Source organism: Syzygium oleosum, unplaced genomic scaffold (genome assembly GCF_021117445.2).
Source record: "Syzygium oleosum isolate NSW1041296 unplaced genomic scaffold, Sole_v2.1 Sole_v2.44, whole genome shotgun sequence".
Classification (NCBI taxonomy): Eukaryota; Viridiplantae; Streptophyta; class Magnoliopsida; order Myrtales; family Myrtaceae; genus Syzygium; species Syzygium oleosum.
In genome coordinates this window covers 222,614-238,445 of record NW_026607528.1, presented here as the reverse complement: position 1 = coordinate 238,445, position 15,832 = coordinate 222,614, and the positions used below count along the sequence as shown (strand labels likewise).

The following is a 15,832-nucleotide window of genomic DNA, read 5'->3' as shown; positions in this document are numbered from 1 at the left end:
GAGGACGTATGGTTAGATACGAAATCGTCACATCATCAATTCATGTAGTTTTGGACTCAATAGCTAAAGCCAGCGCGAGATCTTCTGGATCAAACTAGAGCACATGTCTATCTCGCAATGTTCCACATTGGGCCACGTCTAACCCAATTAAATTACCTTTTGAATTTATTGAAAAATAATAATAATAGAAGGACCCGACCCGACTCATTCGATCATTACTATTTACTGAATCGTATCTTGATGGTTGTTAGGTATGGGTTTTAGGGCTGACCATTGGGCCTGAAATCTTCATTAAGGAACAAATGCCTCAGCCCATTGCTTCGCCCTCTCCTTCAAGGGAGACGGCTCCCAATTCCGAATAAATTACGATAAAATTGTCTAAACAGTCCATCAAGTAGCTCAAGGAGCACTGCGGTCATTATTCACGAGCACGATTTTTTCTTACCATTCCTTGTAATCTAGCGCGGAAACTGATGAAATCTTATAATTTAAATCGACGCAAGGTCACCTAAGAAATAAAACGCACAAAGATGTCGGAGATTTAAATAATTCGATCCAAATATCAATATCTATTTTACGAAAAGAATTGACAGCAAATAATTCATTAATAGATGGAGAGGCGTTATTTACCATGGCTCACTCAGTTTTCTATTCCCAGCCTCGATGTCTTCCATGTTCAGTACAATGTTCACGTGCGGTGATCAGAGGTCTTCGTACGTCTAAGGATAGGATTCGCCTTGTCTTTTCTTTGCGGGGCAAATCATGAAAGGAGAGTGAGATATGCCGCCTGAGATCTGGAGGTACTCCTCCTGACCTAACCCTAGATGGATGTAGCGACGAAGACATCCACTATCACCACGTCCTCTTCCTATGACAAAAAATGCATACATACATATATATATATATAGATTAATATTACGAAAAATTTTGAATTTATATATTTACAATAAATTTGTCTCAAATTAATTTTTTGACCATTAAAAACTCCAAACTGATATACCTATGATAAATCTATCATAAACTAATTTTTTTATCACAAAAAACATTAAATCGGTATATTTGTGATAAATTTATCCTTTGTTAGTTTCTGTTAAATTTGATTAATATCACAAAAAATCACAAATAAGTACACCTATGACAAACAAAGGGTAAAATCCAAAATATGTACGTCCGTCAACTGTCACATGTCATTTAACAAAACAATTTGACAGTAAAATTTGATCGAAACTAACGGAAGGTAAATTTGTCACAGGTTTATTAGTTTGGAGTTTTTAGTAATTAAAAAAATAATTTGAGGTAAATTTATTATATGTATACCAGTTTGAGATCTTCAATGGTATTAACTCTATATATATATATATATAGATGTCGTTTGAGATCCGCAGAACGTGGTAACTAAGGAATATTATGTATATGTATATGTATATATATACCTTTTTGTACGGCCAAAATCAAAGTCCTTCACTTTTTTCCTTTAGGGTAAAAAGAAGTCCAAGTCTTGATCAATGGTCAACCTTGGATATTCATGGAAATTACCACCGTTCTGGTCTAACGAGGCTACCATGAAATACTTACTTATGGGTGAGGCAAGTTCTTCTATTCTGATTTATGGTTAAGGAGATAGATAAAGCAAATTAACGGCCCTTGCCTTGATTGAACTCTTCCGACAAGACTCCAATAAGTATTCGGTCGAGAACTTCGATTCTGCCTCGTCCAATTCGTATCGGATTTCGTGCACGGATCCGGACTTGAGGCGTTCTTCAATTACTAGGTCACTTCACCCCGGCGGGGAGGGGGTGTCCGCGGAGAAAACGAAAGTGGATGTCGGAATATTGCCTCACACCTGTTTTTATTTTTCCAGCTCAATCATTCAAGCTGTGTTATTTTTTTTTTTAGCTTCGAAATGACGGGGCATACAAAAGCTCCTGTCCACAAAGGACAATAAGGGGGCACAAGGAATCGATCTCCGCAAGAAGACGAAAATCACAACTCATAGCTTTGAGGTTATCTCGTCGTCGGCGGGAGAAAATATTGGGTGATTCGGGACCTTTATATCAATGTAAAGAAAATATGAGTTTTTGGTGCAAAAAACACATTCTAGCCCGCCGGCCTCACCCGGACACATGGACCATGTGGCGCTTCATGAGTGGTTCGGGACAATGCTGATGTGGAGGTCCCGGACCACCCATTATTTTCTCTGTCGGCAGAGATCAATGCCTCTTTAATCACAAGGCCTTGCCACTACGCAACCAAGTAATCTCTGGCCGCACGTGGAAAATAACGAGGAAAACTAATTATAAAAAAATGTCCTCAATCTATTATACGGGTTTGATGATTGCAATCATCCATATTCTCCGACGTATAACGGATTTTATATGCTGCTTGTATACATACGATCGAATTTCACGTGCCTCGTGAGAAAACCCGGTAACATTCTAACATTATAAATAGGTTAAGTCACTTGAATGATTTGTCCCTAAACTTGTAATTCGTTCAACGTGGTTCTTGAATTTACGGTGAAAGTTCAATATAGTTTCTGAATTATTATATCCCAGGGTTCAATCTAGCTTCTGGACCGGATTATTTAATCCATGAACTAAATTGAATACGTAACGAAAATTTATGAACTACGTTGAATAAATTAAAAGTTTGGAATCACATTGCGCATTATATCTAAATTGAAGGATCATTTGCTCCATTTTCTCTTATAAATACCTTTGCCGAAAACCGAACAAGCTCACCAACAAACATGGAAGAAGTTCACCCCAGCTCCAACGTCTTCCTCCTCCTCCTCGCCACCTCCCTCGCCTTTACATCCTTCGTTTTTCCGTCCTTCCCCAACCTCACTTCTCAGATCTTCCCAGCCCACGCCGTCAAGAAGAGCTGGGACTGTCTCATCCTTGCCCTTGTCCTCTTTGCCATTGCCTGCGGATTCCTGAGGTCGTCGGGTTCGTACCGGAGATCAGACACGCAGAAGTCGTCATTGTCGTACCCGATAACGCTGGACGAGTGCTATTACAGCTATGACCTTGGGAGGGAATATCGGTTCTCCTTGGGTTCGTTTGGGAGGACGATAGGCAGCGGACGGTGCCCAGATTTGCGGGCGAAGGATGAAGGACGGTGGAGACTCTATGACCATACCAATCCGGACGCGGGTCAGGGTTTTGGGTCGAAACCTGTTTATTCCAGGAGAATATTGAAGGGAGACTGCGACGACGAAGAGAAGAAGTTCCAGAGGGAGCATGTAGTTGCTAATGATAGTTGCGATCATAATGCTGCAGTCGAGGAAATGGAAGTTGCAGTCACCCTTCCGCCGTCTGCTCTGCCAGGGGCTCGGGCAGCTCCAAAAGAACGAAAGGCCAGGAGGACATTTCAGACTATTCCGTACAAGCCTAAGGATGACGTTCACAAACCGCCAGCAGCGCTCCACACTCAACTTGCATCCAGAAAGGGCAAGACAAGGGTAGATCTCTCTGCTCCGCCGCCAGTTCCGCTGCCGCCGGCAGCCCTGCACAAGAAGAAATCTCATACTCCGGTGACAATGACACCAAACTATGAGTCTTCAGGTGACAGCGACAACATGGGTGGCTTGTCGCCGATGCCTCCACCGCGGCCACCTTTCAAGGTGCCATCATGGAGGTTTGCCATGCGCGGCCACCACGTGTGGATCAACAGCCCAAACGCCTGGCGCCATAAATCACCAGATGCTGAAGATTATGAGGACAGCGTCTCGGAGACGACTGAGAGCGCTTCATACTCATCATCAGAAGCGACGTCGCCGGCGTTCTGTCCTAGCTCGGACGTGAACAAGAGGGCTGGCAAGTTCATTGCGACGTTCAAAGCTCGGTTGAACCAGAAGAAGACGAGCTCCATGAAGCAGAGAAGGTCCAATCTGGGCCCAGAAATAATTGGATGAGAAACCAGGATGACGACAACAAACGTTAATGGTGTTATATTCCTCTTTATGAGAATTGAGCCTTCTTTTCACTTGCAAAACGTGTTCGCATTCCCATATAGAACTGTAGAGGAAGGAACACGGTAATGGATTTGGTATGTCGAATAACAATGACGAGAGGATAATTCGAAACTCTCCTCATCCTGCGAAGTAACTCAAGAAGTTTATAAATTGTCCGGAAACGAGCTCGCGATGCATATTGAGCACGATTCTGTGAGCACTCGCAATCAATTTTTGTTTGCATGGACTAGGGATAGTGATGTCGTGTGATGCGATAGTTCTTATTACACGATCGCCACTTCCCTCTTGATGAATGGTGACGGTACCATTTTTGAACACGACACCATAAATGCGGTACTCAGTTTTCACCTAACAAAAGAAAAAAGGAACAGTTCTATGTGGGATCTCATGTAAAGCGAAAGGTGGGGATTTTGATTTAATATTTGGCAGAGAAGATGAAAGACGAGCGGCGCCTGTCCTACTCAGAAGTTGTCTGCCCTGCAACTTCTGAATATCCGCTCTGGTTTTTGTGTTTTTTGGTTGCCGAGTTTCATTGGCTTGCTGTTGTTTAAATTGACCCAGGCGGGGTGACCACCAGATCCGGATTGAATTGGAACCGGACCGAACCGCCCAAATTTTAGGTGGTTCTCAAATTTTTGAAATCAGAAACAACCGATCCGGCTTCCAGTTCCTTGTCTGTAACCAAACCAGCAGAATGAACCAATGGAATCGGCCAAAGACAACTCTAAATTAAAATTAGAGCTCTCTCTCTCTCTTTTACACCCCAGCCTCTCACTTCACACTCTCACCTCATTCTCTCGTGCAATCACCACTATAGCGAAGCTAGGCGAAAGTAAAGCTTATAATGTGGAAACCAAAGTGAAAGAGGTTCATCAATGGACACGGAGACTCAAAGAAAGTAATATGCCAAATATCTTTCTTTTTAATTTTTTTGAATAAATTTATAAATCATTTAAAGAAGAAAAGGAAATATAGTTGTGGAATCAGGAGCCATAGGATCAGTTCTCGGTTCTAGACCGGTTCCTATCCCTATAGTTTAAAACAAAACAAAAAATTTCAATTCGACCCTAACAGCCCAAGCTGACAACGTCAAACATAATCAGGCAGACGTAACTAATCCCCCTTTTAGGTAGCCAAAACATAACAAAGATGCTTCTCTTCACTTTTAAAAAGTGCTGATCGAAAGAGCGCATAAGGATAATCAGGCAAATAAATCACATATTTATATGCTAATTGTTAAATTTATGTTTCGAATTTGAACCATTCACGGATATAGATCGGTATGTTAAAGAAAAAGAAAATCTTGAAAATACGAAAGATTTGATCAAGTTGACTTCGTCGACTCTAATTTACTGAACTGGGACTCCTCCTTTGTCTGGCCGTAGAAAAGAAAAGCTGTGTGGGGCCGAGTCAGAGTCAAAGGAAAGTCGAAAGGGCACCCAAAAGAGAGTGGGTTTCCTTCTGCTTGAATGGTAGCCGCAATGAGGACGTTTCCTAGGGTTACGTACAAAGAAGTCCTTCGCGACAGAGCCACTCAAAGGGAAAACTCGGGAAAACTCCAAAGAAGGATACATTGACGTTATTGAGTAGTTGAGTTTCACGTTCAATTGAATTATTTATTTGTAAGTATTTAAATTTGGATGTAATCTAACTGTTGAAAATACTCGAGTATATGAGCGATTGTAATTCTGATTCTTCTCAGTGAATTATTTATTGCTGGTTCTTTCCGTGAACATAGCTAACGATACTCGAACCGAATCATGTAAATCGTTTGTGTTTTTTATTATTCCTCGTTATTTCTATGGTGATTTTCGCATTAACTTGATTTACAAGATACTATCGTTTTCGTGTTAATTTTTCAACACTAACATCTACTTGCACTTTCAAGTTATGCCATTAAGTCATGTGTTTGTGCGTTCAACAAGTTTAATGACGACGGCGGATTCGATTCAGAGTCTGCAATTAGCAAGCTTTGCATGTTTTGACAAGCTGGGCAAGTAAATAGTCTTGAAAAAGCTTGCAAAGCAGAAGCAACACTACGAGAGCCAAGGTTGACTTCGCATTGAGAACCAGCGATTGTACTTTCTCAGGGTAATTGGTTCTAGGGTGAGACCCGTCCTAGAACCTGAAACTTACTTTGTGGTTCCCAGGAACCGGGCCAAAGCACAATCATGACTATTTCTCATTTTCTTATGTAAATGGTTTATTAATTTAGGGTCCAGCTGCTAGGCTAACCGTACGGTTACATTGAATTTGTAACGATGCTTTTATAGCCACAAATCTTCCATTATGCCAGTTGGACTCATTTGGGCAACCGGAGTACAAAATGTCCAAAATTAATTGTCAAAAACGGCCCTTATGTTGCAGAATCACAAAGAATGAGACCAAACATTTTGTAAACTTTAATTCTAAAGTGAAATATGAGAAAATTCATAGAAACTTAGTAAAAGATAACATTTATTCAAGTAAAATTGCATAATATAACGAGTCAGATTCTTCTTTGATTCCATGTCATGTCTTTGATTCCATATTTCTCATGTTTGAGTTGTTACTTTTGTAGACTAGTAACACGTTTTAAAACTGTACATATGAGGCGATCATGACTAGAGTAAATAATATTTTGCTAGTGATAGGTTTGAAAGGCGATATTTACACAATATGCTATAGTAGTCATGTATACGATTATTGTGCCTTTTATACATTATAATGATTTAGCAATAATGAAATAAACCATAGGAATTCTAATCTGATGTTTATTGAGCAGAATAATATTTCTTTAGCTCGCAGGAGGATTAGCTACAATCTAGCAAGGTTTCTTTTCTTTTGGTTTAATTACACGTAATCTTGGGTAAATAATCCTTCATATGTTATTTTAAAGAATGCCACTTCAATGGAAAGGAAATGCTTTGTGGTCAAGAGTTGAGTGTCAACACCATTAATTAAACATTTTTTTATTAATTTATTGGGTTAATATCACGAAAAACTTCAAATTGATACACCTATGACAATTTTATCCCATACTAATTTTTTGACCACCAAAAACCTCAAATTGGTACATCTGCGACAAATTTACCTTCTGCTAGTTTTCGTTAAATTTGACTATTAGATTGCCAAGCTGGATGACACGTGGCAATTAACGGGTATACCAGTTTAGGGTTTTATCTCCCATTTGTCACAGATGTATCAAGTTGTGATTTTTTGTGTTATTAATCCAATTTAACAGAAATTAATGAAGAGTAAATTTGATACAAATATACCAGCTCAGTATTTTTTATGGTCAAAAAATTAGTTTGAGATAAATTTATTATAGGTGTATTAATTTAAAATTTTTCGTGATTGAAAAATCAGTTTATCGTAAATTTATCATATATGTATTAATTTAAAATTTTTCGTGATATTAACCCTCGTTTATTTGAAAAAAGGCCAGGAAGAAAGATGTTTGACCACCAACCAGCAACTTTCTTTCTTAATCTTCGTGGGACCCACGAAACAACCAAAGATATTCCCTCTGTTTTTTAATCGAACCAAAATATTCCTTAACTTAACCAAGTGTGGAGAGAGAGATCTGATGCCAAATGATATCTGACACACCGAAGGTACCCTTTTTATTATTAATATTACATAATTACTTTTTTAGTTAATAAATGGATTTTAAATTTGTTGTGTTGTTTTCCTTGCCCATTCCCCTAGGGCCCTAATCGGTCGTTATCCTCCATTTGCAGGGAGTAGTGTCAAAAAATCCCTAAACTTTTTATGTTGATGTCAATTTAATTATAAACCTTTTTTTAGTTTCAATTCAATCTTAAACTTTTTGTCTTTATGTCAATTCAGTCCTTCCAGTTAAATTTGGCTGGATATTGTTGACGTGGACGCCGGCCGGCCTACGACCGCCGGCGATGACACGGACAACTTTTAATAATATTTTAATATTTTTCGATATTATTATTATTATTATTTTCTTTCTTTTTCTTTTTATTTTCTTTCCCTTTCTTCTTCCTCCAATCGGTTGCCAGTCTGACAACTGGTTGGAGCCCGGGGCTGGCCAGCCCCATCGGCCTTTAGCAAGCCTCGCCCAGCCCAGCCCAGCCCAGCACGAGGCTCAAGCCCTAAGGCACGACCTTGCCAAATCCAGCGAGGTTGTGCCTCGCCAAAGGCTGGCGAGAAAGAAGAAAGGGAAAGAAAAAAAAATAAAAAGAAAAGAAAAGAAAATAAATAAAAAATCAAAAAATATTATTAAAAAGTTATCCACGTCATCGCTGGTGGTGCCATGTAGGCCGACCGGCGTCCACGTCAGCAATATCCAGCCAAAATTAGCTGGAATGATTGAATTGGCACAAAGACAAAATGTTTAGAATCGAATTGACACCAAAAAAAGATTTAAGACTAAATTGGTACAAATGCAAAAGATTTAACATTTTTCTGACACTTTTTCCCTCCGTTTCCATGTGTGGCACAAGGAACACCCTCTATTTTCTCCATCTCCAAAAAAAAGAAAACCACTGCCACCGATGTCGATGGGGCTGTCCCCGAGGGATCGCCTTCAACAGTTCCACGCTCATCTTCTCCATCTCCATAACCACTCCCTTCGCGGCCACCATCTCTCTCCCTCTCTCCTCTCTGTCTCTTTCTATCTGTATCCTACCTTGCTCTACATCAACTAGACCATACACACATATGATCTTTTATGCCGACAAGAATAAGGCCAGATGAAACGGAATTTTTCAAGTCGCGTATGATCTTTGATAAACGGATATGATACTGCTTGTAGATGTAAACTACCTGGCATGTGAGACCAAGTTAAGTGAAAAAACAAGATACAATTTTTGGAAAAGAAAAATCTCGTGAGATTGACACTATTGAACTATGGTCAAGCCATGCACGAACCGCCCGGCATCCATGTGACCACCGCAAGGTGGTTGCTTGAAGGCATGGCAATGTGATGATGATTTTTTAAATCGAGAATGGACCGCGTGCTTGCCAAGGAACATTTACCTATCTAGATAATTTGTACTTTTTACTTTTCGCTAAACTTTCTTAACAGTAAAATGGTGACACATAGATGCACTTATGAGTTTATTCAAAATTTTCTGAATTTTAAATAATATTTTAAAATATTGGGGCAAAAGTATGGTGTTCCAAATCTCCCCCACTTGTTGAGGTAAAAGGATCAGCCCATTTTCTGAGGGGATGTGCTTCCTTTTTGCGTTAGGATTTCTAAATTGGGTTACAATTGCCGGTTATAATGTTGTGGAATTCCCCCCTTTTCTCATGGACTGAACTCTATGCCAAAAACTAAAGCGAGAAGATGACCAATGATCGCATATTGGGATGTTGGCGCATTGGGCCCTGCACGGCCCACAGTAATAGCACAGCCCGTTCTATTCTAAAAATCAGAATGTGCAATTGATTTTCATAAACGGGGAATATAGAAGAGAATGTGCATAAAATTGGCCACTTCCTACATGTGACACAATGGTTTTGTTTATTTCATGAAATTTTTTTTTTGGAAAAACATTTTCTGGTATTTGAATAGCTTAGGAACGTTGTCCCAGTCAACGAAAAACCTGTACTTAAATTCAGAAAAATGATTCCATCTTTAAAGAATTGGAAATCATTTTTTGAAATATGACTTGATATCGACTTTTAGACCAGAAACTCTGAGTTTGGACACAGGAACCCCGACACTAGTTCTCAAGCCCTTGGCAATAGGGCTGCATTCAGAGGTCTAGTCAAGTCTACCGAGGTACATCAAGGGCAAGCTCGAGTTCATCGAGGCAAGACCCAAGACCTTGGCGCTCGAGTGAGGTTGCACAGGGACTCCCGTGCCCATGACCCCACCAGCCTAGGTCCATCTAAGCCGAGCCTGAGTACATCAAGGTTGAGCTCAGGACCCTCATGCTTGGACCAAGGTCTCTAATGCTGACATCCTAGTCTATCGAAGCCTAACCTAAGACCCTTGCGCTCGGGACCAAGTTCTCAACGCTAGTGCCAGGATGCCAATGCTTGTGCCCAGGTCCATCGAGGCCAAGCTCGACTTCTCGGTGCCCACTTTCGAGGCCATCGAGGTTGTGCCCAAAATCCCAGTGTCTGTGCCCAAGTTCTAAGCACCCCGCCCTAAGTCCATTGAGGACGGGCCCGGATACATCAAGGCCGGGCCTAGGACCCTCGTGCTTTTGCCAGAGTCCCCGACACCTGTGCTCAAGTCCATTAAGGCCAAGCCTAAGACCCCAGTGCCCATGTTCGGGTTCCCAGCACTTGGATCAATATTTTCATGCCCGAACCTAGATCCCCAACCCTCGAGCCCGGGACCATTGATGTCGAGCTTGGTTCTATCAAGGCTGGGCCCGGATCCATCAAGACTGGGCTTGAATCCCTAGCACCAGTGTTGGGTCCCGACCTCGCCTCGATGGACTTGTGTCTTAGGCATTGGGGACTTGGTCCCTAGCGTTGGGGTTCGAGGGCCGACCTTGATGGACCTAGGCGTAAGCGCTCGGGACCCATAATGGGCCTCTATAAACCCGAGACTAGTGCCCGTGCTTGTGATTGGGAGTTGAGGATTCGGGCCCAAAACCCCGATGTCCATGCCCGATTCCCTAATTGCCCAGCCCATGCGCAAGTCACTAACACCAAATTGTTTGTGTATTTAAGAAAAATCTGTCGAACGAATAAAAAAATATTTTTCAGTTCATTTTTGTATTTCAGTCAAATTTTGACCCAAAAAAGAAAAGAGGAGAGCCGTTCAAGGACAACTTAAGGTTTCATCGGTATCGGATCAATAATCCTGCTGCTACCGGACACCAATATCCATGAATAAAGATTTTGCAGCGACATCCCGTGAAAAGATTTAACATCCGTAGTTGAAAGAAATTGCACACACCTAAAGTGAGATTTTCCAAAAGCATGGAATGTCTTTCTGGGAAGAAATCCCCAAGAAGACGAGGCAGCTCGCGAAGTTCAATCTTGAAAGGTCCGCTGGAGTTGCTGCCAGTGGTCCATCTCCCTCTGGAAAACCCTTTTTTGTGAAATTTTCCCCTCCCTTTTCTATGAAGGTAATAAACCTGTTGCGACAAATTCTGCACAGTTCTCAGGTTGTAACGTAGCTATGAACTAAACCACCGATAAAAACCGGATTCAAAAGCCTTGTTGATTACTAAAGCTGCACTAAACTTTTGAGCTTAGTCCGACTCTGCGGTGACAGGGAGAGAGTTAGGCACTATATCCAGCAGCTGATTCTATCTACAGTGGATCTCCCCAGTTTAAAAAGTATTACAGTGAGAACCCTGGCATTACATGGTAGGACAAGGAAAAATTATACCAGGAATACATGTTATGAAGCAAATGTGCCAATCACCGATAGCAAATAAACCCAATATCTCTCGAGGCAGAAGCAGAGCATCGTCTGTTGCCTACGACAGCTATATGTTCGTAAACCCCAAGCAAAAGGTATCTGAAACAAAATGCCCTACTTGAATAGGAGGGATGCCAGGCTCGACCGCCATCCAAACAACATGGAGGGCTCAGGCTTCTTGGGCATAAGAGCCATAATGCTGGTCTGCGCATTGGAGGTAGGCGAAATTAACCGCTTCAAGCCTGTCTCTGATGACCTGTAATTAGAAAAAATATATGCTTTTACAGATAAGTAGGAAAAATGCAAATGAAATATAATCAAAACACGCAGAGGTCTGTTCAATGAAATTTCATTCAAGTGCCCAATGTAGCTTACTGGTGTAAGCTCCAAGAAAAGGAAAAAGGAAAACCTGAGGCACTCAAGATCAACAGAAACAGTTGCTTTTGAGTCCAGTGCGCAAATATAAAATGGCACGGTTCATGATGCTTAACGCTTAATATTTGCATACTCCACCCATTAGCAACTTTGAGGCACACACTAAGACACCGGGTGGCTACTGTGATTGATCTCAAATTGATTGTAATTAGCAATGTTCTGGATTACTTCAACCGACAAAATCATACATTTATTCAGAAAATACGAGAAAACTACAATCAAAACTCAATTGTAACTTTGCATTGCAAGTGAAGATACAACATTGTTTTGCCAAGCAACTCTGATGCAGATTTAAGAGTAAGTACCCATGCTAGACACTATAATAGCGGAGCAATAGATGATACATCAATGGAAGTTCTGTTGAAAATTGTAAAGGAGCGGTGGATACCCAAGGGAAGAAAGCTGGGATTGGGTGATTGAGAGACGGAAAAGTCGATCCCAGTTGATGGAGAGAGCAAAGCAATGGAATGTAAGGTAGCACAAGCCATTGAGGTTCAGCTACAAGAAGAACCAGTAGAGGGGAGTGGTTGAAAGTAACTAATTCGAACTTCTGGTAATAAAGCAGTCGCGAAGATGGCAACTGCGTAATGGGAGATCAAAATCACCATGGTAGGGACATCTAGAATACAAGAAGGCTATTCCAAGCAATCGAGTTAAGGTTGACCAGAAGAGAAGCCCCATGAACGAGAGCATGAATTGGCTAAACACAACACCAACTAATCAACTAGAAGAGAATCCCATGAATCTGCACAGTACGAGGAAGATGCCCAACAAGACATAATCCTCTTTCGAGGCCTAAACAACACAGCACCAACTAAATCCTCTCTTTCTCTTACGCTCCATCCCCGTGTAGCTACGCAGCTCCCATAACATTTGCAGACTAACTTCAAAGCACGAACCACACACAAAAAAAAAAAATCGAAAATTTCGTGAGGGGTAGGTTCGAGAAAAGCCGTACGCGGGAGGGAGCTGGCCATCGCCGGCGAACGTCACCATCCCCTGCCGCTGCTTGTGCTTGGGGTTAGCCGAGCAGACGACGTACACGCGCCCGCGGCGCTTCACCGTCTTGCAGAACTCGCACATCTTCTTCACCGAGGAGCGGATCTTCATGGTCGCTGCCCGACGGAGGAAGCAAGCGATCGACAACGGTGACGGAGGAAAACTGGTTCGAAACCCTAACCCGAGGCGAGGCGAGGAACACGAAGGCTACCACCACATCACGTGTTTTGGGCCCGTTCGGGCTCCTTGCAAGCTCAAGCCTATTGTTGAAAAAGGCTGGGCCAAATTTTCCAGAAAACTCAATAGTGCCAAGATGGAAACAAAATGATGGCCCGAGACAAGGCTTTTGGTTTTTCAAGACTGACGAAAGGATAAAGATTAAAACTAGGGAAGATGACACAAATGGTCCTTGAACTTTAATTCAATATATAATGTGGTCTATAAAATTTTAATTTGTTCGATGTGGTCCATGAATTTTAACCCCAATGCGCAACGTGGTCCCTGATCTTTTTGTTTATTCGGTGTCATTCATAAACTTTTGGTACATGTTCAATTCAGTCCCTGGACTATATGAAAATGCTCAATGTCGTCCTTCCATTAATTCAAGTTCAGGGACTACAATGAACATTTTCATATAGTCAAAGGACTACATTGAACATGTACCAAAAGTCCAGAGACCACATTGAACAAATTGAAAGTCAAGGGACCACATTGAATATCGGGCTAAAATTCAGGGGTGACATTAAACATATTAAAAGTTCATGGACCACATTGCACATTGACCAAAGTTCATGGACTGTTTGTGTCGTTATCCCTAAAAACTATATAACTTTTCCAAATATTTATAACATTTTGATTTTACAAATAATTCTAGGATCTTCAAAAAAAGAGAGGGAGAGATCAAAGGGTATTTATACCCGAATAGTATGAACAGGAGAGGAAGTAATCTGATCAACATAAAATTAGTTATCTCAGTCTAATGAGGAAACTATCTGTTCTGAAAAATAACGAAAGATCAAATAATACCTAATAATATCTCTAACAATAATCTTTAATAGGAATTTCTCAAATATCAATAAATACACTTAAAAACAAAAAAAAAAAAAGCCCATAAACATGATGACTGGAAAATTTCGGGTGAAATGGGCAACTCAAGAACAGAGAATTACAGGCAGGAGGAGGAGAAAAACGGGGGATGGTACAGCTTGAAAACTGGGAACAGCGGTCAATAGTAAACGCCCCTTGGTGGGGGACGATCTTTGTCTAATGTTTAATGTTAGTTTGTGGTATTGATGATGTTACTTTCTCTGTGTTCTCATGTGTAGAAAATAGGAGCAAGAACGCGTTCGTATTTGTCGGCTCTGTATTTGTTCGCGGATTTCTTGGCGCCAATTTTTTCTTAAATTCCAGACGCTGGCCAAACCACGAAAAATCAAACTCCGATCCGATTGGATATGACCGCTTCAGGAATTGGAATCTAGCAAAGCTAGTCAATGATGAAAATAGAGATGGTTAGATAGTGCCCGAATCCAAAGTGTGGTTTAGCGTTAGAATGATCGAGATTCTGCGCGTCGAGATGCAGCGAGTTTTTAAGTTTGGTCCATAATCGTCCCAGCCATTGGCGCCAAGATTGAATTGGAAGATAGATTTTGGTCTTCATGTGAATGGACCCTTTCTTTTTTTTTTATTGGATTGAGGATGAATTAGAAGGTTGTTGAAAATATCACCTGATGTCTAAAATAAAGCACCTTCGGATCAGTTACGTTTTAATTGTATTGTGGTTCTGTAAGGGGAATCTTACTGCTGGGCGGGACTTCCATGGTAGATGTAAGGTAAATTACCATGTCCCAATTTTCTTTCTTTGTCCCCACTAAGTTATGTCATCTTGCAGAAAGTCCCGACCATGTAGATTCTCTTTGAAAAATGTCCATTGCTGACCAAGACAGACTTCTAAGTAGTGTTTGGAATATTTTTCAGCGGTTACTCAAAAGAGTGGTGTAATCGAGTCGAGTTGAGTCGACGTAGTTTGCACGTTAAGAAGTAGTTAAAACCTAATTTTGAAGAAGCATGCGAGAATTGTATGTGACGTGTGCAATCGTTTCAATCTTGAGCCTCGTATATCTCATTCTAGTTGAGTTTTCTCTTCCAATGGGTTAAATCCACTTTCAATCCTCTAATGGGAAAATTACTAAAAAAATCTTACACCTATTATACTTTTGTCAATTCAGTCTTAAACCTTTCAATTATGCCAATTGAGTTCTAAACCTTTTCATGTGTTACTAATTGAGTCCATCTGGCTAATTTTAACCGGAAAACGCTGACGTGCCGTATCGACACTGACGTGGACAAGTTTTTAAAATTTTTATGATTTCTTTTTTCTTTTATTTCTTTCCTTTTGGCCAATGGTTGGTCAGGCAATGGCCGACCACCGGCAATGGCTAGAGAGGGCTGGGCGAGGTCGCCCTCGACAGACACGATCAGGCAAGGACTGGCCTCACCCATAGCCGGCAAGGGCGACTCTCACCCAGAGCCGGCGAGGGCTGCGATGCCCTTGCCAGTGCCGGGCAAGGGTCACCAGCACTCGATAAAAAGAAAAGAAAAGAAAAGAAAAGGATAAAAAAATTATATAACTTTTCCAAATATTATATAACATTTTGATTTTGTAAATAATTCTAGGATCTTTAAAAAAAGAGAGGGAGAGATCAAGGGGTATTTATACCCGAATAGTATGTACACGAAAGGAAGCAATATGATTTAACGATAAAATTAGTTATCTTAGTCTAACAAGGAAACTATCTGTTCTGAAAAATAGCGAAAGATCAAATAATACCTAATAATATCTCTAACAATAGTCTCTGATAGGGATTTCTCAAATATCAACAAATACACTTAAAACAAAAGGAGCCCATAAGCATGATGATCTGGAAAATTTCGGGTGAAATGGGCAAATTCAAGAACAGAGGATTGCAGCCACGAGGACAAGGAAAAACAGGGGATGTTTCAGCTTGGAAACAGGGAGCAGCAGTCAATAGTAAACGCCCGTCCGGTGGGGGGATTGATGATGTTACTTTGTC

General features: G+C 41.0%; 1 protein-coding gene across 1 annotated transcript; it reads right to left on the bottom strand.

The window, feature by feature from the left end:
* Positions 1-11,182: 11,182 nt before the first annotated feature.
* Positions 11,183-12,985, bottom strand: LOC115692909 (uncharacterized). The gene is made up of 2 exons (XM_030619887.2): positions 12,718-12,985; positions 11,183-11,580 (listed from the first exon to the last, which is right to left on the bottom strand). The coding sequence occupies exons 1-2, from the start codon at positions 12,867-12,869 to the stop codon at positions 11,439-11,441; spliced, it is 294 nt and encodes a 97-aa protein (XP_030475747.2). The 5' UTR covers positions 12,870-12,985; the 3' UTR covers positions 11,183-11,438.
* Positions 12,986-15,832: the final 2,847 nt, after the last annotated feature.

Bases quoted from the DNA above. Each gene is read 5' to 3' on its own strand.
- LOC115692909 (XM_030619887.2), bottom strand. From the start codon at position 12,869: ATGAAGATCCGCTCCTCGGTGAAGAAGATGTGCGAGTTCTGCAAGACG. The intron at 11,581-12,717 runs GTACGGCTTTTC...TTCTAATTACAG, and splicing joins GATGGCCAGCTCCCTCCCGC to GTCATCAGAGACAGGCTTGA.